General features: G+C 35.8%; 1 protein-coding gene across 1 annotated transcript in view; it reads right to left on the reverse strand.

The window, feature by feature from the left end:
- Positions 1–23,860, reverse strand: part of CCDC102B (coiled-coil domain containing 102B) — a 136,591-nt gene that overhangs the window by 79,997 nt on the left and 32,734 nt on the right. Inside the window, exon 5 of the mRNA XM_071737071.1 lies at positions 18,296–18,496. Coding sequence (XP_071593172.1) covers positions 18,296–18,496 — 201 coding nt within the window. The remainder of the gene's footprint in view (positions 1–18,295; positions 18,497–23,860) is intronic.

The following is a 23,860-nucleotide window of genomic DNA, read 5'->3' on the forward strand; positions in this document are numbered from 1 at the left end:
AGGTGTGGGATTTAATGCCTTTCTTGAGGGAGTAAGAAAAAAACCCCTCATTATTATTACAAATACCATTCATACTTAACAAAGAATAGAATCACAGAGCTGAACTCTAATTACTGGTATTTTATATGAACTTTGTATGTTGATTGTATACAGGCAAAGAATAAAAGATTTTAAAGAACAATCTGAAATACCTTAGGGGGACAATAATTGGCAGTCATTTCCTTTTTCTGTCCTTAATCCTACCAACAGAAGACATGGTCTTAAGTGCCTGTAATGAAATTATGTCATCACAGCTAAGACTGAACTATTTTCTTGAATTTTCTTAAAACCAGAAATCTTTGAATATGGCCAACTAATTAGAGACATAAATTATTTTAAACCCCCCAAAATTTTATCACAGAGTAATTGCTAATTAGGAAAATAAACCAATTAAGAACTAATTGAGAAGCTCACTTTAAGTCGTATTGTTGATCCTATCTTTACTGCTCTAAGGCTGATTTGTTAGACTTTCAAAACACAAACTTTAGAGAAAAAAAATCTTTAATTTTTACTGATATTCAAGCAGAATTTCAACTATGGTGTCCCTTCTCCCCACCCCCTCCCCTCAGTATTAGGCTTATTTCACCAATATTGAAATATTTTTTTTATGCCACATTGAAAACATAACATTTATTTAAACTGAAGTGATAACTAAGATACTTTATTAGCATCATGGAATTTCTGGAATGCTGGAAAAGGGCTTTTGTCAAGAACCATGTAATAGAATTATTCTTTAAGTAGACAAGAAATAAAACTTAATGTACGTTTTACTATTTAAATGTTAAAATTACTGGTCTCTTTCTTCCTTTAGTTTGGCTTTGTTAAAACTTAGTTAGCTAGAGTTAATGTACGAGCGGTTTTCTTGTATGATCTTGTCCATACCACAATATTTCTCACATTACTACAACATTACCATAATGTTACCACAAACATGATATATTTGAACCAATAAAATATGCTTTTTGACTCTGTAATATATTGTAATGGAATAATAATAGGAGAAACCCACAAGGCTATGTTGTCTTCCTTAAGGACAAAAGAGTTGATACTTTTTTTCCTAGGTATTATTACTTTGCTATTGTCACCATATGTTATGTGAAAAAATGGGCAGATGGGACATTTATTTTTGAATAAAGATGAATAGAGAAATCCTGGTCCACCTCCAGCTCTTAACTAAAAGCTCTTGTTCTAAAGTCTGCAAATCCATATCTGACAAAAATTTACTATTAGAAGGAAACATCCAATTAGAAATGTATGATGATAGTTTTTCCACTTAATTACATAAGTATATGCTATTCACATTGCTTAGTTTCGTCCACTCTGTGTTCACTAAAATGAAGAAGTAAAATAAATTCTTGAAGTAGATGTTTTAAACAGACAAGTAACAATTCATTTTAAGGAAGTGCTGCTTTAATTGGTCTTTAAAATGAGTAAAATGTAACCTGAAGGAATCTTTCATATCTGGTACTGCTTTTAGTTGGGACAGAGTCAGGTTTCTTCATAGCAGCTCATATGATGCTGTACACTGGCTTTATGGCTAAAATAATGTTGGTAACACAGCAGTTTTACCTGTTGCTGAGACAAACCTGCACAGGGTCAAGGCCTTTTCTGCCTCTCCTGGCTGAAGGTGGGTGAGTATTTAAAAACTTTGTAGATCAAGCACTTCAGGATATACTCTAGTGGGCATGGTGATACAAATATTAATAAATATATTTTATTTATTTTATGCGGAGGGTGGGGAGGGCGTGTTGACAGTTGGATGTAGTGATCTTGGAGTTCTTTTCTAACAGTGATAATTCTGTGTGCTTCTGAGACACAACTTCTGGGACAGCTGAACCCAACTGACCAAGAGGATATCCCATCCCATGTGACATCATGCTCAGCAATAAAAGCTTGGGGAAGATGCAAGGCAGGGAACACTTATAGTGATGATGTTTGTCTTCTGGAGTCACTGCTACATGTAATGATGGAGACCTGCTTTTCCTGGAGATGGCTGAATACCTGCCTGACGATGGGAAGTAGTGAATTAAATTCTTATTTTGTTTTGCTTAAATGTCCAGTGTAACTATTAAATGGTCTTTATCTCAACCTGTGCATTTTCTCACTTCAACCCTTCTGATTCTCTCCCCCATCCCACTGGGTGGGGAGTGAGTGGCTGTGTGAAGCTGAACTTCCTGTCCAGGTTAAACCACAACAACAGATTACATGAACCAGAATTGGATTGCTAATGTAATTTTTAGTTTCTAATCATAGTATAAAAAAGCAAGACTGCACAGAAAATGGAGGAATATAAAAGTCATAAGCTCAATGTGCCACATGAAAAGGAGGAAAAAATGCAAAACTGCTTTAACAAACATGCATGCATCACACAAAGTCCTTCTCATGCATGTCACAAAATCATCTGCATTTTTTTTTAATTCCTCAAGCTCTGTTCCTTGGAGCATAATTTGGTATCATCATGCTAAGTAAATAATTCAGTCATACTAGGGAAGTAATTCAAATAGTTAATTGTATGACACCTTGAAAGTGTATGAAGTCCACATAAGAAACATATGTTTTTATCACCATTTAACTTTTTCAGGTAGTCATATTGCTCTAGTGTTCAACAATATGTACATGTGTCCTTTTTAGCACATGAATAGAGTGAATCAGTGTTTCCAATAAATCAGATCTATTGTTTATGATGTGCACAGATCACATGAACAGATTCAGGAAAGCCACATTTTATCATGCCAAATTTACCATGTGTGGTCAGACTAATGATGCAGAGCATCTGCAATACAGCTTCAGCATTTCCCAAAAAGGGCATCATTGCACAGGTCTTAGAAAGCTAATTTGCTTAATAGACATGGCCAAGAACATTTTCAGTTATGAAATTTTGTAATCCATTCAGACTTGTACTGTGAACAAGATCAATCGCACACTTCTGTAAATAAGACCTTTGAATGCTACTAGAATACAATTCCTAGGGGTGAGCTGAGGGAAAATAGATATGAAACTCTTAGCCTAAAACACCAGTAAGTTTTTTGTTTGCTTGTTTTTAATACATCCCTGTGATAAATCTTCATCTGGATGCTATCAATGGACATAACCATTAATTTTGCTAGTGTGCACTTAGGTAATTACAGTCTTTCTGTATTATATGTTATTTTATATATATAATTCATAGTCTAGTTCACTTTACTAATTCCATGCAGCTGTTGTGTATTTAACCCTCATGGAAAAGCTAAAAGCAACCTTTCTATCTATATTATTTTACTGACTTGTGCAGGCAATATTATACAGTTGTCCTAAATACAATAACACATTCTATTAGCATGATTTTTATTTTTTTTTTATTCATATGTTCTAGTTAAACTTTGGCTTAATCATCCACAATATTTGAATACATTTGTAAACTGAGAGCTACCCACCGCACAGCACTATAATAACCTTGGTGGAATTATTGTTTTGATTTCTGTGTGGGTTTTTTGTTTGTTTGGGATTTTGTCAACAACAGATCTCTGCAGTAACAACACTGAAATGGTTCCTGGGGCAAAGGATTAAAAAAAAAAAAAAAAGAAATTAAAAAAGAGAGAAGAATTCTGTAAAATATCATTGTGCTTCTAAAAACCATTGAATTAGTACAGTGTGGTGGAAAGAATTCACAATAAGAAATTTTCAGAGCATACCTGAAGCCTTCTTGCAGGATAATGTTATTTTTTGAAAAAGAAGTACATAGCATTATTATTCACTCAGATCACCCAAAAGGTACCACTGCTGCTTGTGCTATGCAGCCAGCAAGGCACTTCTGACAGCTTCTCTGAGCAATTTATCAAAGGACTGTTCTCAAGCAGCACAGTTTTTCCTTTCCATTTTGCTGGTGTCATCAAGGGAATTCTGCTGAAAACCAGCTCTCTCCCAGCTGAAACCAGGAGACCAGGGACTATAGACAAATCTTTTGTCTGCTGTGATGTATAATCATAGCACACAGATGCTGAGGACTTTGTAGGAAGCATCATGAAACTAATACCGATACATCAGTATTTTTTTCTCCGGGGACTGTTTACAGCATATTTATATTCAAATACTTCATACTATCTAGGAAAATGAAAGATAATTCATGAGGAACTACTGCATAAAATGTCTCTAAAAAGGTGACTTAACTTGCAAATCCAAAGATTTTTTAAAGACGATTTAAATAGCAAAGTCTGCAAGTAAGAAACAAGCTATACAACCACATAATTTCAACAACAAAAATCTTGAGTGAAAGGTTATATTTACCCTGGGATATATTAGAAAATGCCACCATATCATGGATGACATTTCTAAATACCAATTTATCTGATTTTTATGAAACAGAATTCCTATTTCTCTAAAACTAAAATAAACAAACACTATAGCACAAGAGAAATTGCTTAGCCCAACAGTAATGTTTAAGAAATAGAAAAATACAAGCTATATAATTTTTTCCACAGTTCAGAGATGGATTGGAAATACTCCAGCCCCCACAGACATCCAAGCTGAGTTTTATCAGTCACTAGTCCAAACCCATAGTTTACTAGACTGTATAAAGAGCACTCATTTCACATACTGAATATCAGAATTTATAATATTCCTTGTGTTAAAAGACATACACACAACACAGATTACACAGTATCTATTTCAGAATTTATAAAGAGCATCTGTGAAACATTTTTGAAGAATGATTCTATTATGCTGATTTACTGCTTGGAGCTGTAAGAAAGTGAATTCATGTCTATGTACCTGAGTTTTGGAACACACTATGAACTGGATGACTCACACTTTTCCTGTAATTCTCCATGGCTACAAAACATGCTTGTTTATATTTATATTAAAATGCATATATTTGTATAAAAACAAACTATATATACCACTGAGGACCATGTAATAGGGCTATATTTTATTGTTTTCTCTGTCATTCATAAGTGTTTTAAGGTCAAAAAAAATCCCAACATTTTGTACTTCCCATGTCTCACCCATAATCTATTTGGTTATTTTTCACCTTCTGTTTAGGAACAATCCTAAAAAACAGAAAAGTCTGAAACAGAATCTACTCTTCCAACACACCAGCTAACAACTTTCATTTTCACAAAACAGCCCAGTTGCAGTCTGGAACATACTTTTAATCCAAACAGGTTTAAAGGCCAGATTTTTTTTAAGTCTCATGATTTTAAATCATAATTCCATTTTCCTATTCTGGGATCAAAGCAAGGAGCCTCAGATCACTCATACTTAACTTTTACTGTGTCTGGCTATGTATGACCACTTATGTAAGTTCTGTAATTGCAAGTGACCCTAACATAATTCCTTTATTTTTATAACCTTTCCAGGGGAAAGGAAACCCATTAATATACTGTAATTAAACAGTTCATAATTAAGAGAAGATAAAGAACAAGTTAAGTCTTAGTTTAAAATACTGAACACCTATTTTTAAAACTTCTCAAATATTATAAGTATTGCATTGTTTTGATTATAGATGTGTTGGGTTTTTTTCATAAGCTGATTTATTATTGCAGTAGGTGAACAAAACCCAAATAAGTGAGTACTCTTATTCAGAACATTATAGATTATACAGGACATATTTTAATATTCCATAGTACTACATGTGAGTTTGGGAAACATCTTCAAGCTTTAGTAACAGATCTTCTTTTCATTAAGTAGAAAAACAGTCTTCTCTGCAGGAGGAATAAATGGGATTTGAAACATTTCTAATTATTGGTCCTCATAAACTCCAGTTTTCACAATTTGTGATTTATTGGCATAGTTTTAGAGTGCAAAATTTCTTCTTCATGCTCAAAAGCCTGATTTGCTCCTACAAAATTTAATATGGGAATAAACTGGAGCATTTAATGTAACCTTTCTGTTCAGTTACATTAATCTATCTGGATTTAGATGCTAGTAAGCACCACACACTGAAAGATCTCCTTGAAAACCTCATGTGAGTTATCATCATATATTTGGGTCACTAGTAATATATTCCTTATAAATAAATTATAAGATGAATTTCAGGGCCTGTAATATTTCAGAAAAAAGAAGCACTGGGGAAAAAAACGTGTAAAAAGCTTATGCTCCAATGATACAATTGCCTGGTAAACTTTTAGAATTATCTGTGTTTCAGGTTAATGTTGTATTCAAATCTGTAGGATTAAACTGTTTTTTTGAGGGGCTTGGTAGTATTATAATTAAGCATCAAGAGCCTTCCTACCCATGATACTGCAAGACAAAAAATTGCCAGCTTATGCTGGAATAAGCCCAAGGACTTCAGTAGATTGTTGCTTATATTCCTTTGAATATGAAAAACTGCAATGAAAACCAAACAAAAATAATATACACACAGTCTTTTAGTAGTTTAGCTGTTAAAACTAGGGTAGGAACTGAACACCTCTGTTCATATCTGCAGTTATTTATTATGTATAGAAGAGCAGCACTGAAATAGTCTTAGGAGGATCTACCTCATAATAGCCAATAGCTTATGTTTCCTACTTTTCAAGGTACTTAATTCTACAACCTTATGTTCTTTCCCTTTCTCTTTATAGCATATTCTCCTCAAAACTTCAGATTTATGGAGCTGATATTTCTAAACCATAAATATTGTTTTTGTATATAAAAATAAGAAAACTTGTTTATTAGATTTATGAACTCCCAGAAGCCCAGTGGAAGAAGTTTACTTTCAACACAATTATCAGTTCTTGAAACAAACAGAAGCATCAATGGCTTTCTTCAACTAATCACTGCAACCAGATTGATTTTTCAGAAGGCAGCCTATTATGTATGTGTGAGTACCACGACCCCTCAGATTTTATCAACAATATTCTTAATGTAAATTGATCTATCCTATACCATGTTGTTACCCGATGAATTTATCAGAACAGCCAAGACTTATGAAACAGTACTAAAAACTAGATCATATTTAATCCATCTGAGGACTAAAGGAACTTAATATTTTTGTGAATTAGACTAGATTTGGTTAAGGCATTCCTTGTTCTACTGCTTTTTAACCTCTCAGCCATGTTCTAATTCTGATACAGGTGTGTGATATTGAATGGGCAATATTGGTGCTCTAGGGGCTTCCTTCTCTTCCTGAGATTTCTATGTCATGCAGATGAGGGCATGCCCATACTTCCCTGTTAGAAAGGACTTGAAGTAAAGGTCTTCCAGAAATCTATGCTAGAAACTAAAACCAAGCACTGCTCATCCTTGTTTTGGGGCTTTTAGGCTGAGGCTCTCCCATGAGCTTTTTCTTAGCTCCAGCCTCAGCTCCAGCAGAGTCCCTATGGACTTGTTTGATAATAAGGACTCTCAGCTGATACTGGGTGCCACAACTCTCTGTACTCTGCTTTGCTTTCTCAGGTTCTGGGGGGCTGGATAAGGTCTGCTTCTCCTGGCCTTGGTCCTGTGCTCAGCACCCCTCTGACATAATGGGGTTGGGGCCAACATACTGAATTTAACATAGGCTTTAAAATTACAATAGGACAATATAGGAGGAATTCTGGACTCCAAATACTTGTATCTATTCCACGCTGTCTGCACACACTAATATCCCCTGCTGAGTTACAAAGACCTCTTGCAAATGCTTCAGTAGCAGAAAGATATTTTCTGGATAGTTTTCCAGAAGATTTCTACAACCTTGCTCAGACAGGGTGTAAAATGATGTATTACATATAGCACACTACTCAGTACTAAAGAAATCAAATATCTTTCCAAACTAGTTGCCATTCATTTGTATTACACATCTGGTGCGAAAATAAGTCTCCTTGGTAAGATGCAAAGCTATCTGAAAGAAGTACAGAAAAAAATGCAAAAAGTGAAGTGAAAGCTGAATGAAATGACTCAGTGAGTGAGGAGAGGTAACTAACATAAATATAGAGCTGTACAGTATCTGACAAAAGGAAAAATAACAATGAATATTATTTCTTATCCTTTTCAGTCAGGTTATATGACAACACAGATTAAAAATGTCTTAAAATTGTATTTTTAACATACACTTTTCAATTATAATTAAACAAAGATACTAGATGTTAAATATTTCTCACTTACAAAAAAAGATTAAGTTCTTCCACAATGTTTCTGCATTAAGAAGGGCAGATGTAGAATACAACATTATGTTTTAAGAAACTACCTTTGTCATCATCAAGTATTAAGCAAAATTCTCAGAACATCTTAAAAAAAAAAATTAACATCAGATAAATAATTTATCTTACATCAACTACTATTTTTCTACCTCTCAAATTTTCTGAAACTGAGAAAGACAGAGAGGTCAATATCCCTAAATTGAGAAAAGCAAAGCATATAGGAAGTGATGGGGTCAGGTAAAAGGTGTTTGCTTTACAAATCAATATTTATTTGTGGACTATCTGGTTCAAATGTACACAAATGACAAGGGCTTTCTAAGGCAATCTCTTGACAAAATTACTTTATTTCATACCCAAATAAAAGCTGTTATTTCAGTTACCTCCTTTGGCATAAGACAATTTTTTATGCAATTCCCAAGCCTTGTTTTATGGCTTGTAGTTTTTTGATTGCGTGGGTTTGGTTTTTTGTGAAATAAGGATTCAGTGAAGAAATGTATCCTTTGAAAAGCATGGAAATAAAAATGGTAGTAAGATTAAAAGATTCTCTGTAACTAAAAATATTAAAGGAATTATATGGACTAAGTGACTCAGCACTAAGTCAAATGAGTACAAAATGCAAGTGTTGAACCAAAAATCAGACTTTTTCCAAATAGATTATTCTTTCCATATATTGGCATAAAAAAAAAAAACCCAAATAATAAAGATTAACTAACTAAATAAGGAGTAAGAAACATGAGGTTTTACACAGAGACAAGATTCCTAGATGAACTTGGGCCTAGATGAAAGGGTTAGGAAGTGAGAGGGCCCTTCAGGGACAACAGAATCCATGATCTCCTCAATGAGCATAATAACCCAAGATAGCAAGACAAAGCACAAGATACTCAAATCACCTACTGCTGGCTATTTAAAGAACTGAAACTTCCATAGTTGTTAAAACATATTACAAAATACAGTTCAAACCCTTAAGAATATATTTAGTGCTGAAGAATGATCTCTTCTCTTTTTCAAGACTGTTAAAAGATGACCAAAACTGAAGGCTGAATTCCTGAATTGGCCTCTCTTAACTTCTTTTGTTGGTATTTTTTTTTAAATAAATTTGTCAATAAGTGACCTTGAAAGTCTGCTACTTCCAAGAGATGACAACTTAGAAATTAATCAGAACTCACTTCAAATATTCAGCAGTAAGAAGTAAAAGCAGGAAGAAGTACCCTGCCTTCAGAACAAGCTTTCAGATATTCCCTATATGGCCAAATTTTTTACCTAACTGAAAAAACAAATTGCTGAAACTGTCAGATTTGACAGGATGATTTTGAAGAAATTAAACTATATTGAGCATCAACACACTGATTTATACGTCTTCCTTTACCAATGGACAACTTAACCACAAGACTCAAAAAAGAGGAAAAATTCCTGACCTTCCGTCAACAGGAATAACATTAAAAAAAATATTCAGGAACTAATGGAACAGCAGAGGAAAAAACCCCAGAATTATAATAACATCACAGAATCACTTAGGTTAGAAAAGACCTTTAAGATCAAGATTAACTTAGCATACTGCCAAAGCCACCATTATTTAACCACGTGTCTAAGCACCACATCTACACATTTTAAAAAATATTTCTATGGATATTTAATCACTCAACCACTTCCTTGGGCAGCTTCTTCCAATGCTTGATAACCCTTTCAGTGTATTTACTGTAAATGTTTCTGTCTTTATTTATAAAGACACCTATATAAAATATTGCATCACATGATATATTAAAACTAACTGTTTCCAAAGGGGATAAATTCAAAAGATCTTAAAATCTGATAGTCTCTTTAGAAAGACATAGTAAGGCAGGTCAGATAAGATCAGTCAGATCCTTTTTCTGACAAATGAACAACAAGAAAGCTACTGGTCTGTTGCTAGCTACAAAATCCATATGAAAAATAAAGGAAACAAGAGAGCTATTTGAGTTACCTCTGTATTCATGTAGGAGAAGCATGAAAATAGTCCTATGCCCATATTTTATACGAGGGCTACATTACAAGATGCGTCTCAAATTGAGTGTTGTTCTGAACCAAACAGACAAAGCAGGTGGTTAAAAACCCTGGGAACAGATGCCAGTCATTTAAGAATTCAGAAGGCCTAGGAAACATCTACTATGATTAAACAATTAAAACTGCTTGAAGAGGAGATAAAAAAAAAAACCATGGAGCTAATAGCTGTATCAGGAAAGCTGACATTCTTTAATACAAATATGTTGACACGTGGACAAATATGATTTACTGAGAAAGAAGCAAAACAATTTTTGTGCAAGAAAACTTTGGTTTTAAAAGCCTATCTCAGTTTTCTGAATGAGTCAATAAATTGACTCTGCTGGGTCAGAGGTCTGGGCAGGCCTTCAAAAGGCATTTAACAAAGGCCTTGCACTGTGATTCTTATAGAAACTTAGATGACTTTGAAAAAGGAAGCTCTCACATGCTGGAATACCTAGTTATTAAATCAGGAAAAAAATGAGGGAGAAGGGAAAATAATAGCGGTATGAAAGACCAGTTTCCATGCTATAAGAATATCACATCACTAAATGTCCAAAACAAATAATTCTTGCGTTTTGCCACAGAAAAAAAATATAAGAATTTCTTAGGAAACTAGTTAAGTACAAATAAAAAAAAGATATGAGGGGACTAAAACTAGTGAAGACTTCAGTACTTACTGATGAAAAGAAAAAGATATAAAGTAATGAAAATCAAAATACAGTTCTTTTTTTTTCTGACAGAGATACGATTTGAGTTTGCTATTATCACTGCAAATGAGATCTTACCATAGTAAAAGATACCCTTATTTAAAATATAATACCCTTATTTTAAAATAGCAACTTTTTCTTTTTAAAAGAATATTGTGCAATAGAAATAAATCAGAACAGAAGATTAAGTGTCATTAGGAAAATAGTATTAATCATAAAAGATAATATAATTATTCCAGTTACATATTAATGTGTTTACTATTGAATTCCTGTTTATTATTGTGCCCACCCCCCAAACACTCCCATTATATAAATTTGGAACTGGTAATTCAGAACAATAATAGTAAATGATAAACACTAAGGATTTGCTGATACTAGTTGGAGTAGAAAAAACCCAAACTGAGCATGTAGAATCCTGGGGTGGATGGTGTGAAGGCAGAAGGAACTGAATTAATTTTCTCTTCTAATACCTGAAATTGCTGATGTAGATTTAAAGCAAAAAATAAAAATACTTCACCCCATATACAACTAAATTTATTATTTTTGAGGGCAGACCATAGTGTTAAATGTTTACATACATTCAAAAGTACTTGGAAAAATTCACAGAAGAAATACAAAGTAAGAAATAGTAAGCTGAAAAACATGACTGTCAGTCTGGAGCTTTTGAAGTCATATATTGCTAAGAAGCCAGTGCCCTGGAAAAGTTCTTTTGCTCTTCCATTCATATCCATTTTCTTCCATATGTATCCAATGTCAGAAATAGGATACAGGGATAGGTGAACTTCTTTTCTGAAATTCTGTTCATGGTACTCAGGAAGGAAAAAAAAAAACACCCCACAAAAAGCCTGACATTTAAAAGCAAGCTCTCCCAATTGGGTGGAAAAAAAAGGAGAGAGGCAGTTCAATAAAGTTCCGAAGTTAATATTTTCTTCTTTTTTCTCCTTATTTCTTCATTTGAGCATTTTAACCTTTGAAAAACTATATACAGAAAAATGAAGAAAGATTAAAAAACCAAAATAATACTGGCTTCATAGATTCTGTGAGAAAGACAAGATCAAATAATTTTTTCCTAATATTTTTTTTTTTCTGAAAAAAATCTCTCTTCTTGTTATAAATATGCAATTTACTTTTTAAGGAAAAGTTTGAGTGGAGACATTGCATTTTTTAAACATCTGTAATTGCAAATATTATAGTCAAATAGGTGTTTATCTCCTATATGAACCTCAGTATAACCAGTCTACCACAAATGGCCTCCAGTGACTTTTAAATAGAAATAAACACTGAGAAATTTATTATAAACATAAGGAAATAGTCTTACTAGTGTAGGTGATACTTGTTACTTTACTTTGACAAACTACAGATTTCATAATTTTGGTCTCAGCACTGAGGTTGAGTGACTGAAGGGATCTCTTCTCACTAAAATTTACAGACCCATTCAAGAAGTTAGAAAATAAGGGATAAAATATTAAATTTGAAGCACTCTAATGTTCTTAAACCTATTCCACTAGACACGGAAATTACAGTAATTTTTAAATCTGGTCTTTGATCTTCAGCTTCTTCTTGATAGGAATTCTGAATTAAATATTTCTGAAACTGAAAACAATTTGATGAGGAAAGTACAGAGTACTGAGTGTTGATGCATTGTAATCTAGTACTTTTTTTCCTTGCTATTATTATGAGGCAGCATAATTTGCTAGCAGAAATAAACATCTCTAAAAACCTGCATTTCCATTTGTTTTCAGCTCTAGACTTCAGTGACTTTTCTAAGGAACTGAAATGAGTATTTCACCAGAAAAGTAATTAGGAGAAAAATTGGACAAAACCCACTGCATCCGAAGTGGAAATTCTGACAAAACATATTGCATTTTTAAATCTGCTAAGGGAGAAAATTGTGCAGCCAGTACTATCACAATAACCAGCTCCAAAAGTTTGCATTGAAACAAAGGCAATTCTCCACTGGATGAACAGTGCTAAATGAAGTATCAAAGTGGTTAACAATAATACCATAATTGTATTTTCTCTTGAGTTTTGTTCTGATGAAAGGTAAAAAATACATGAAAAACTCAGTCCAAGAGATCTGCTACACAAAACCAGGACTAAAACATGTTATTTTGGCATAGCCCTTACTATTCAAACTTCTGCAACATCATCCAGGCAGATTATAAAACCCCTCTTCAGTAGTGTTGTGCCTCCTGGGAACACCACTGGCAGATCACATGCATTCAGGTAGTGGACATACAGATCACTTCAAACACTAGATTTTGCCTTTTCCTCTGGCCCTCAATCCATGTGTGGTATGAGGCCATCCCAAAACTAGAACTGGTCCAGCTCTGTCTACCCACTTACAGTTCGGAGCAACTGAAACAGGAATTCTCACAGAGCTTCCTTCAGAAAGAACTGGATGTGCACAAAAACACTCTCAACTAAAGCAATACCAATTCAAGAGAGAATGATGAGGCAATCTGCCTTAAAGACACACTACTTTTTTGAAATAAAATGTCAAAGTATGTTGACACTTATTTTTCTTTAACACTTCTTACATTTTATTTCAGAACTGCACTTGTAAATACTGCTCTAGTTTGTGATAAGTTTGTATGGAGCTTAGAATAGTAAGTCTTGTTAAGAGTGTTGTTAAGAGTGGGTGAGTCTTGGCATCTACCTGCCTCTGACATTGTGGTGAGATCCTTTTCTGGCTTTCAGATGTCCACCCAGCTGCTCTCTCACTCCCACTCCTCTACAGGACGGAAGGAGAAAAAAAGACAAATGGACTCATGGGTTGAGCTAAATTACTTCCATAAGAAAAACAAACTCAGCTTGGGGAAAATTAGTTTAGTTCATCACTAATAAAAAATAGAGTATACTTAGAGTGTGTGTATATATACAGAGAGAGAGAAAGAGAGAGAGAGAATAGAGTAGGATGGTAACAAAGATGAAATCAAAACCATCTTATTCCCCCTCGCCGTTCCTCCCAGACCAGCTTCATTCCTTCACTCCTGACTCTTTTACCTTCTTCTTTCATGCCAGAGAAACAAGTCTTGTGGAGACATGGTACACCAGAAAGAATTGAGTCAGATAATGGAACTCATTTCAAAAATAGTCTCCCCATCTCTTCTCACAGAGGCCCCCCCTTCAGCCCCTCTGTTACCAAAACCTTGCTATGTAAACCCAATGCAGGCAATTTTTTTTAAATCTTTGAATAAAAATATGAGTGCCTCCTACTTGTGAAAAATAAACCTAAAATATCGATGATTTAAAAACCATCTTGCTAGGTAATGCTAAGCTAGAATGGTTTCATCTTAAAAGTTTATGCTGTCCAACATTCCATCTTTAAAATCTATGGATTTTTTTCCTGAGAACTTAATAACCTTATCATGTTAAAGTTAGAAATTTGAAAAAAAATAAAAAAAATTCTATGCTCCACAGTTCAGCATTTTTGCTTAGATTCTGTACAAGTCCACTGCAAAATATATTCAGTGAATCAAATATTTAATAACCAGATATTTACAATAATAATTAGATACAATAGAACATAACAGTAATCATTCCTCAAAATTAATTTAGAGGTTTGTTTCAAGGTCATATTCAGAGTTGAAATAGAAAATATCTTTCCATCAATAGCATATTTTGGGTATTGATCTATACTATCAAAAAGGATTTTTTTCTTCATTTTATCCCTTCCAAGATGAACCAGTTACATCCACTTAGTATTTGTTGCCATGCTATTTGTCAAATAATACAGCTATTAATTTAAATGGTATTCTCCATTTCAAAAAGTGCAATCAATAAAACTGTATAGTAACAACATCTGATCTCAATTGTTTCATCAGTTCTGCTCATCTTGTACAACAGAAGGTAACCTTTCAAATACTGCATATGGAAACATTTTAAACCAACATTCTGCCAGCTAAGAATAATAGCAAGGACTCACATTTTGTGCAAAACATAATTAACATTAGCCATCATCTTTAGAACTTCAGTGTGCATGATTTACTGCTCTAAGTATCAAGCAATTGCATAAATTCTCTATTCTGTAGATGTATACATGTTAAAGAGCAGGATAACCAAGTGTTGACATAAAATCATTTAGACAAGGACATAAGGACTTCACATCTGTATTTTGATACCATTTTTAATCTTAGGAAAACTGTTAGTAAAGAAAAAATATTGCCATCGTTTTTTGTAGCCTTTAAAGGTATAAATCAGCCATCCATCTGTTAATAACACTGGCTGTTGTTCTGAACAACTACAGTGGATCTCCCGAATCATCTCACAAATACAGATTTTGGAGAGCAAAATGTATTAGCCAACTATTTTTTGCTCTGCAATTTATTCCTTAGCACATAACCCCTATCTCTTGTGTCTAATTGCTAAGCAAAACCCTAATCTTTCAGAATAAGACTCACAAAGTTCTTTAGACAGCTGTGGTTTCAGTCTTGCATATGCTCCCTTTTTCTAACATAAACATCTAAGTATCACCCATATTTTGCAAAAATCATCCTTCTGCATTCTTCTAACCCTACATATAGCATGTTATTTTATTTGAACTCAAGTTACCATCACAGGAAAAAAGGAAAAAAAAAAAGAAAAAAAGAAAAAAAGGCTTCTGAATAGAAGTCAAAACCATTATTTTCAGGTTATTGATGATATTAGAGCAAATTAGGGAAAGGACAGACTCAGAAGTTAGAAAGGCTCAATAGCAACAATTTTGCTTTCTCTACACAGGAATAAACAAGCTCCACCTAAGCTGCAACTTCAGTTAGGCTGGAATACTAGAAGTCACTGTCTCCTTCCTTTTGTTTTTCATTTATTGGCAACTTCAAGGTTAAAAAATACACTTATCAAAAAAACCATTACAAACCCCTGTCTTCTCCACGTGTGTCTGTCACATCTCCAATGACCTGACTGATTTGGAGGTGAACTTGCAGAGCCTTTTTTCCTAGATGGCTGTGTCTGTTTTGCTAACTTTTTTTCTGCTCTGAATACAGAATTCATTGAGGCATTAAGGGTTTATCACATTCCCTTTTTCTCCTAAGCACACTGACCTTTTACTTTAACCCATATTGTTAATGGGGTTTTGTTGTCACAGAAGAACGTTTATGGTGATTCTGTTTGCTCTGTCTGCAGCCAGAGAGACAGTGCCCTGGAGATAGTATGTTTAGAAGTATGTTTAGGATACTACAGCAGGCCCTGGAAAGGACTCCTGGCTGGAAACTCTGCTGAAGACTATAGAACTATGGAGCCTTGGTGGTGATATGCTACAGGGCATGGTTCCCAGCACAAGTTGTAGAAATCATTTCTGGCATAGCAGCTACCTCAGTTCCCACCTCTGGATGGAAAACACTCCTATCAGGGATGTGCTATCTGCCCCTGAGGCTGGGGCAGACAGTGGCAATGTCCTTGCCTTTAGATGCTTTGCTCCAGTCAAGGACATTTGTCACCAAGCTGAAGGAAGGAGCTGACAAGAGATTGGTGAAATTCATCAGTGACAAAGTTCTGCACCTACACCCTGACAATAGAGGAACGGTGGTTTTTCCAAAGTATGTGCTCTTTGGAGGATGACTGGGCGTTGCTTTGCTGGTGGTGTGTGATTACTTTTGCAACACTTTACTTTCCCTTTTTCCCTCTCCATATCCCTTTCCCTTTCCTTCACCTATTAAACTGTCTTTATTAAAGCCCACATTCTTTTTTTTTTTTTTTTTCACTTTTGGCCTTCTGATTCTCTACCCAATCCCACTATTGGAGAGTGAATGAGGGCTGAGTGGCAGCTTACCTGTCAGGTGGCATCAACCCATCACAGAGAGGTTCTGCAGTCCTGAAGGTTTTTGAGACTCCCCTGGACAAAGCATTGAGCTACCTCAGACCTAACCTTGCTTTGAGCAGGATGTTACACTGAAAATCTCCTGAGGTTCCATGGTTTTCAATTCTTGTGAATGAGAAACAGCTGCAATTAAGTCAGTTCCCACCCTAGTCGTTTGGATGTTACCCATCCACTAACTGTTACCAATCCACCAGGTGATGGATTACATTGTTTCAGCTGACACTAAACTACAATTTTTTCTTTTCTACCTTAAAATAGTACTCAATGGTTTTGAAGACAAGTGTATCCTAAAATCATTAGCTATGAAAATGTAAAAAAATGCAGAGATCTTCACTTTTATGATAAAGAAACAGAGATTACAGGATTCAGTCTCCACCTTCAGATTTGATAAAAATATGTGAAATTGTGTCTGTTAGAGTCGTGATACTCACAGGCAGAGCTGAGCACAGATGTCTAATATTCTGTCTAAGTAACATTTTTAAAAGCCAGCCCTACAATGCCCCCTGACACACTCATATAACTAAAACATGCCTTTAGCAAATAAGCATATTTCTGGCCACATCTCCCAACTCACACCACTTTCATTAAACATAAATTATGAAAATGTTGGTATGTTATAGTATGGTTGAAATGATATAATGTGATATGATAGTATAGGATAAAATAAATAATAATAAGGAAAAATGCAAAACAGGTGTTTGTTATTTAAGATACTTTATAAAGGCAAGCTATATGTGCTAATTGCAATTTGCTGTTCCTGAGCCATGACAGAAGTACAGAAAAATCATATCATTGAATTTAAAAACAAACCTAAAGTACAGAACCTTTCTCTCTTTATCTGTCCCAAGAAAAATTATCAAGTGTAACCATAGCCCAAATCTGGCCCTAGTTACTCAGCCATTATTCAATGGTAAATGCACAAAAATGACATTACGTTGTTTTTTTTATTTAGGCAAATAAGAATGTTACTATTCCACACTGCCATACATATAAAATCAAGTATGTTCATTTACTGAATGGTTAGTTTGGGATTTTTTTGCTTTCTCATACAGCTTTCAGCTTTTTCATACAGCATACAGCTTTTTCAATGAAAGTGGGAACCTTCTGGATTACTATTTACTTATTGGCACAGAAAACCATAAAATAAATACTCACAGCTAAGAGTCTCTGAATAATGTATCATATAATTTTTACAGTACAATAAGGTTTAAAAGTTAATAAATCTTTAGAGGAATAAAAAAGAAGAAATAAAGCTGTTCCTTCAGTTCTCACTTCCCTAAGAAGAGATTTGATCTTCAGTAAGACAGACAAGTTATTTGTCTCACAGTTGTTTGATTTTTTTTTTGGTTTGACCTTCATCAGGACTTTGTAGGTACCAAAGCTTGCTTAATTTCTCCTGTTTGTCTCAGTCTTCACTTTTGCTCTCTAGTCTGATTTGTCATTTCCCTCTGTTCCTTTTAAAAATTAAAAGATATTTCCTTCCATGCCTTTTCTTACAGAAATAGTACAGGTCCCAGGTTCACTGGGCTGTTCTGTCTTGCATAACCCTTGTTTTAGTGACACATTTTGACATTATGAGATGTTAATTTCTTTTTCAGGAATGCTCCCTAAGTAATCAAACTAAGCAATGCACATACCTTATTTATAACCAGCAGCTTACTTTGTGTATCTTGATGATTGCTACTTGATTTAGTTTTACTTTTCATCTCCAGAAGTCTCTGAATTTCTTTTACCTGCAGCTTCAATCTTCTGTTCTCTTCTTCCAAACGCTGCTGTTCAGCCACAAGTCTCTCTGGCTTCTCCAATTCAGAGCTATTCTCAATCTGCAGTCCTTCCAACTGGGAAAGGTTGGGAGAGGGGGAAAACCAACCAAAAATAGAGAAAAAGAAAGTGAAATAATAGGACTAGAAATCCCTGCTCTTAAGAAGATAATAGCCTCACCATAGAGTAGAGTATGCATCTTAGAAATCAGCCAAGATAGATATTTTCCATGTTTCATATAGTTAAATTCTTGAATTTGGAATGAAAAAAAAAACAGGAGGTACATTAATTGTAACTGTACAGAAGTAAAGCATAGATAATGTTTTGATATAGACTGGCAACCCAGTCTTATTTCTTTCCTTACTAATTATGGAACAATTGCTTAAAAAAAATAACCCAGCACATTGTTATTCACAGTCTGTTTACATTTTTGAAGGACTATAATGAATATTCATTTAAGTTGTAGAAGGTTTAAAGTATGTCTTCAGTACTAGAAACTACTATCCTAATAACCAGAGGAAGGATTTCCAAGTTTTAACAGTATGTTTCTTAAGGTCACAATTTGCTTATCATACTCACATATAGGACAAATTAACTATATCACCAAAAAGCCATGTTACTGAGTTATATACAGTAATTATCTAACGATATATTTATTCTTCAGAGACAACTGGGCAGCAGTTTAGTCAAGAATGTATGAAATGTGCCCCAAATTTCAAAAGAAAAACCAGTAAATTTATTTTTTTATAGCACAAACCAGATACTAACAGGTATTGATCAGAAGATTGTTTTTGGCAAGTACCTATGATTAAAAAGTTATTATTAACTGGTCCTTATGAGAAGATTAAAAGAGATTAAAATTAAAAACTGTGAAAACGAAATATTCAATTTCTTTCAACTGAAAAAAAAAAAAAAAAAAAAAAAGAAGGATAAAGCCTAATATATAAAAGTTGAAATTTTAAGAACTTTACAATTTTCAGCTCTGTGAGAAGTAAAATCAACTATTTGATAAAAGTAGAGACAAGGAGTACAAGGAACTTCTTCTTTGAAGAAAGGGAATGTCTTTGTCAAAAGGTTTTTAGAAAGAGCCAGAGAGGTGCACTCCTTCAGATATTCGTTTACTTTTTTTTAAACATCAGTTCCTGGCAAATAATGAAAAGCCACTGAATGAGCTATGAGAATGAGGTGTTACAACATCAGAGGAAGATAAATCACACTCTGAATTGTAATACTATGATTATCTAGCTAAATCAAATAGTAAACCTGTCTGTTCCCACCTTATTTCTGAGCAAATAAAACCAATTGTAAATTCTATAAAGTTAAAGGGGGGAATTCAGTTTTTCAGAGGAAAGCAGAAATGCTTTTTGAGTTTCTCTAGTAAAGACAAAAATCATAAATGATGAAAAATGATTGTTCACTAACTTATGGTAATATTTCCCCAGATATTTCTCTAGCTGGTTTTTTACATAAAATAATCTAAAGGATTCCCCAAAAGACTGAATAAACTAGGGAAAAGAAAACTTTACAAGCTTCATCTTCCCATGATGAAGAGAGATAAAAGACTGTAATTTCTACGTATAAATCAGATAGCCATAAGCCTATCTATTTGAAAATCACGGAGTCAGAATCAGCCAGGTTGGAAAGGACCTCTGAAATCATGAAGTCCAACCCTTGATCCACTACTGCTGTGGTTCCCAGACCATGGCACTGAGTGCCACATTCAGTCTCTTCTTAAAAACCTCCAGGGACGGAGAATGGATCAGGGACCTCCCTGGGCAGCCCATTCCAATGCCTGATCATCCTCTCAGTAAAGAATCTTTTCCTAATATCCAACCTAAACCTCCCCTTGCAGAGCTTAAGTCCATGTGCTCTTGTCTTACTGATGGCTGCCTAGGAGAAGAGACCGACCCTCTCCTGGCTACACCCTCCTTTCAGGGAGTTGTAGAGAGTGATGAGGAGGCTCCCCTGAGCCTCCTCTTCTCCAGGCTGAACACCCCCAGCTCCCTCAGCCTCACCGGCTCACAAATCCTCACAGGATTTGTGCTCGAGTCCCTTCACCAGCCTGGTTGCCCTCCTTTGGACCTGCTCCAGGACCTCAATATCCTTCCTGAACTGAGGGGCCCAGAACTGGACACAGGACTCGAGGTGTGCCCTCACCAGCGCTGAGTACAGGTGCAGAATCCCTTCCCTGGACCTGCTGGCCACGCTGTTCCTGATCCAGGCCAGGATGCCATTGGCCTTCTTGGCTACCTGGGCACACTGCTGGTTCATGTTCAGCTTCCTGTCAATCCAGACTCCCAGGTCCCTTTCTGCCTGGCTGCTCTCCAACCACTCTGTGCCCAGCCTGGAGCTCCCCATGGGGTTGTTGTGGCCAAAGTGCAGGGCCCGGCACTTGGCCTTGTTGAACCTCATCCCATTGGAATCAGCCCAACTCTCCAGTCTGTCCAGGTCCCTCTCCAGAGCCCTCCTGCCTTCCAGCTGATCCACACTTCCCCCCAGCTTAGTGTCATCTGCAAACTTGCTGATGATGGACTCAATCCCATCATCTAAATCATCTATAAAGATATTAAACAGAACCGGGCCCAGCACTGATCCCTGGGGACACCACTGGTGAGCGGCCGCCAATTGGATCAGCACTACTCTCTGGGGGGCTCCAGCAGTTCCTAACCCAGCACAGAGTGCCCCTGTCCAAGCTGTGGGCTGACAGCTTTTCCAGGAGAATGCTGTGGAAGACAATGTCAAAGACCTTGCTGAAGTCCAGGCAGACTCCATCCACAGCCTTCGCTTATCCACCAGGCGGGTCACCTGATCATAAAAGGAGATCAGGTTGGTCAGACAGGACCTGCCCTTCCTAACCCCGTGCTGGCTGGGTCTGACCCCCTGTCCACCCTGTAGGTGCTGTATGATTGCCCCCAGGATGATCTGCTACATAACCATGCCAGGTCAGACTGACAGGCCTGGAGTTTCCTGGGTCCTCCTTCAGGCCCTTTTTGTGGATTGCTGTGACATTTGCCAACTTCTAATCATCTGGGACCTCCCCAGTGAGCCAGGATTATTGATAAATAATGGAGAACAACTTGGCGAGCTCTCCGTCATGAGATCTGTAATACCCAAAGGTCTACGTTATTTAGGTATGGGCACTTTAGGGACTAATGTTGCATCTAAATTCTGAAGTATAGTCCATCAAATAAATAGGTAACCAAAGACAAAAGGACTAAGACACTGAAAGGAAACACTTCATTAGAAATTAATTAGAGCCATTTCCAGACCCCATGTCTAAGGCACACATGGCAACCACTCTATGACATTCAAGAAGATTAAGTTCCATATTCTTCACCCAGGATGGAGTCATCCTGGTTATACATAGAAACTAGGGGACAAGAAGCTGAAAAGGAACCTCATGGAAAGAGGTCTGGGGATCTGGGTTGCTGTAACTTGAACATGTACCCTGGCAGCCAAAAGGGCTACGAGTATCCTGGGGTGCATCCTGCACAGCATAGCTAAATGGTCAAGAGAAGTGATTATTTCACTCTATCCTGCACTGGTGTTATCCCATGAGTACTATGTGCATTTTTGTGCCCCTTAGTAAAAAGGTATCAAACTCTTCAAGTTTGTTCAGAAAAGAGTGAGCAAGATGGTGAAAGATCTTGAGGGCAAGACTTCTGACAAGCAGCTGAGATCACTTGGTTGTTGAGCTTGGAGATGAGGAGGCTGAGGGGTGACTTCATTGCAGGCTACAGCTCTTCAAGGCATAGGTACTGTAGCCTCTCTGATGAGCATCTACAATACATGGGGAAATGGCATGAAGCTGCATCAGGGGAAGTTCAGATCTGAAATTAGGGAAAAGTTCTTCACTGAAAGAACAGTGTCAGAAAAGTCAGTCACTGGAACAGGCTCCTCAGGGAAATGAGCCAAGGGGCAGCTGGACAGCACTCTTAGTCATATGGTTTAGCTTTAGGTAGTCTTTTGAGGAGTAACAAGTTGGACTTTTTGATTCTTGTATGTCTCTTTTACCTTGAAATACTCCATGGTTCTAAATACAGAGGATGAGTACAAGCTACTTAACGTAGCAAAGTAATTTTTCAAAGAGTTAAGAACTGAATGGACTAAGACACTTCTGAGGCTTTCTCAGAATCTGATAAACACCTGTACTACTGTACAGAGTAAAAGGAAGGATAATTTTGTACCTTGTTTTTGGGTTTCTGTGGTTTTGGCATGGTCTACTCACTGGTGATAGAGTACAAGATACTAATTCCCATGCACAAGACAGTGTTAGATGCTCGCAGGTTATTGATGAGGTCTTTAAACTCTATCTGCTGAATTTCTCTTCAATAACTGGAAAATAAGGGATCAAATACTTCTTCCCTCCTCAAATTGTGCAGATTTACACTTGTTCAAATAACATCTACTGGACTGCAATCACAAAAACTGTATTTTTCTAAATAAATATGCAGACATAATGTCTTAGTAGTACCCATGAAAGATTTGGAACACAAGAAAGCCCTATGTTCTTACAAAGTATCTGCCAAAAGAAACGATTGATTCAAATGTTAAGCTTTTTCACAGTGATGACAATAATCAATACCAATAAAGTGCTGGCAGACTTCAGGTAGAGAAAAATCACAAAGCCATCCAAGGTTGAATTTCAGTCAGGTAATTAAGTGGAAGATGCCTACCAAACCAAAGTCTGATGTCAAATATAAACTAACTTATCTCTGTGTCTGTAAAATTCACATTTAAATTGTACTCAAGCTGTCTGCCAGCTCTAATACTTTGAATATTTAGTAAAACATCTACATAAAGAACTCCATAATAAAATCAGAAAAAAATTCTAAAGTACAAAATCATTAGTAGACAATTTTAGTATAGTTGGTTTTACTATAAATCATTTTCCAGTGAAGTACTAGAGCTCATATTTTCCAAAATACTAATTTTCAGAGTGCTATTAATCAGGTTGGATTGTTGTTCATTAGAGAAGTTCTCTGAAACTATGCCTTATGCGTATTCCAAATAACACTTTTATTGTAACCTTCTCATAGGAAGCATTCAATATCTTTTTTCTCTTTGGTAATGAATGCACAAAAATGTGCAGAATTCAAGGCAGAACACCAGCTTCATCATGTCTTATTTTGTCACTCCCAGATGACAAGATCAGCCTTCTCTTGAGTAGACCTGTGCAACGCATGCAATGCATTTCTAATCCCACCCATACCTGAAAACCCTTGTCAGAGCCCTTGCAGCTCCTGGAGTTCAGCTGGCAGCACTCCAGAGGACACTGAAGCTGATGAAGGGTCTGGAAAACAAACCTTATGAGCAGCATCTGACAGAACTAGAGTTATTTAGTCTGGAGAAAAAGAGGCTGAGAGGAGATCTTATCACTCTCTATAAAGGGAAACTGCGTCAACTTGTGCCAGAGGAAGTTTAGCTTGCATATTGGGAAA

Source organism: Heliangelus exortis, chromosome 2, assembly GCF_036169615.1.
Source record: "Heliangelus exortis chromosome 2, bHelExo1.hap1, whole genome shotgun sequence".
NCBI lineage: Eukaryota > Metazoa > Chordata > Aves > Apodiformes > Trochilidae > Heliangelus > Heliangelus exortis.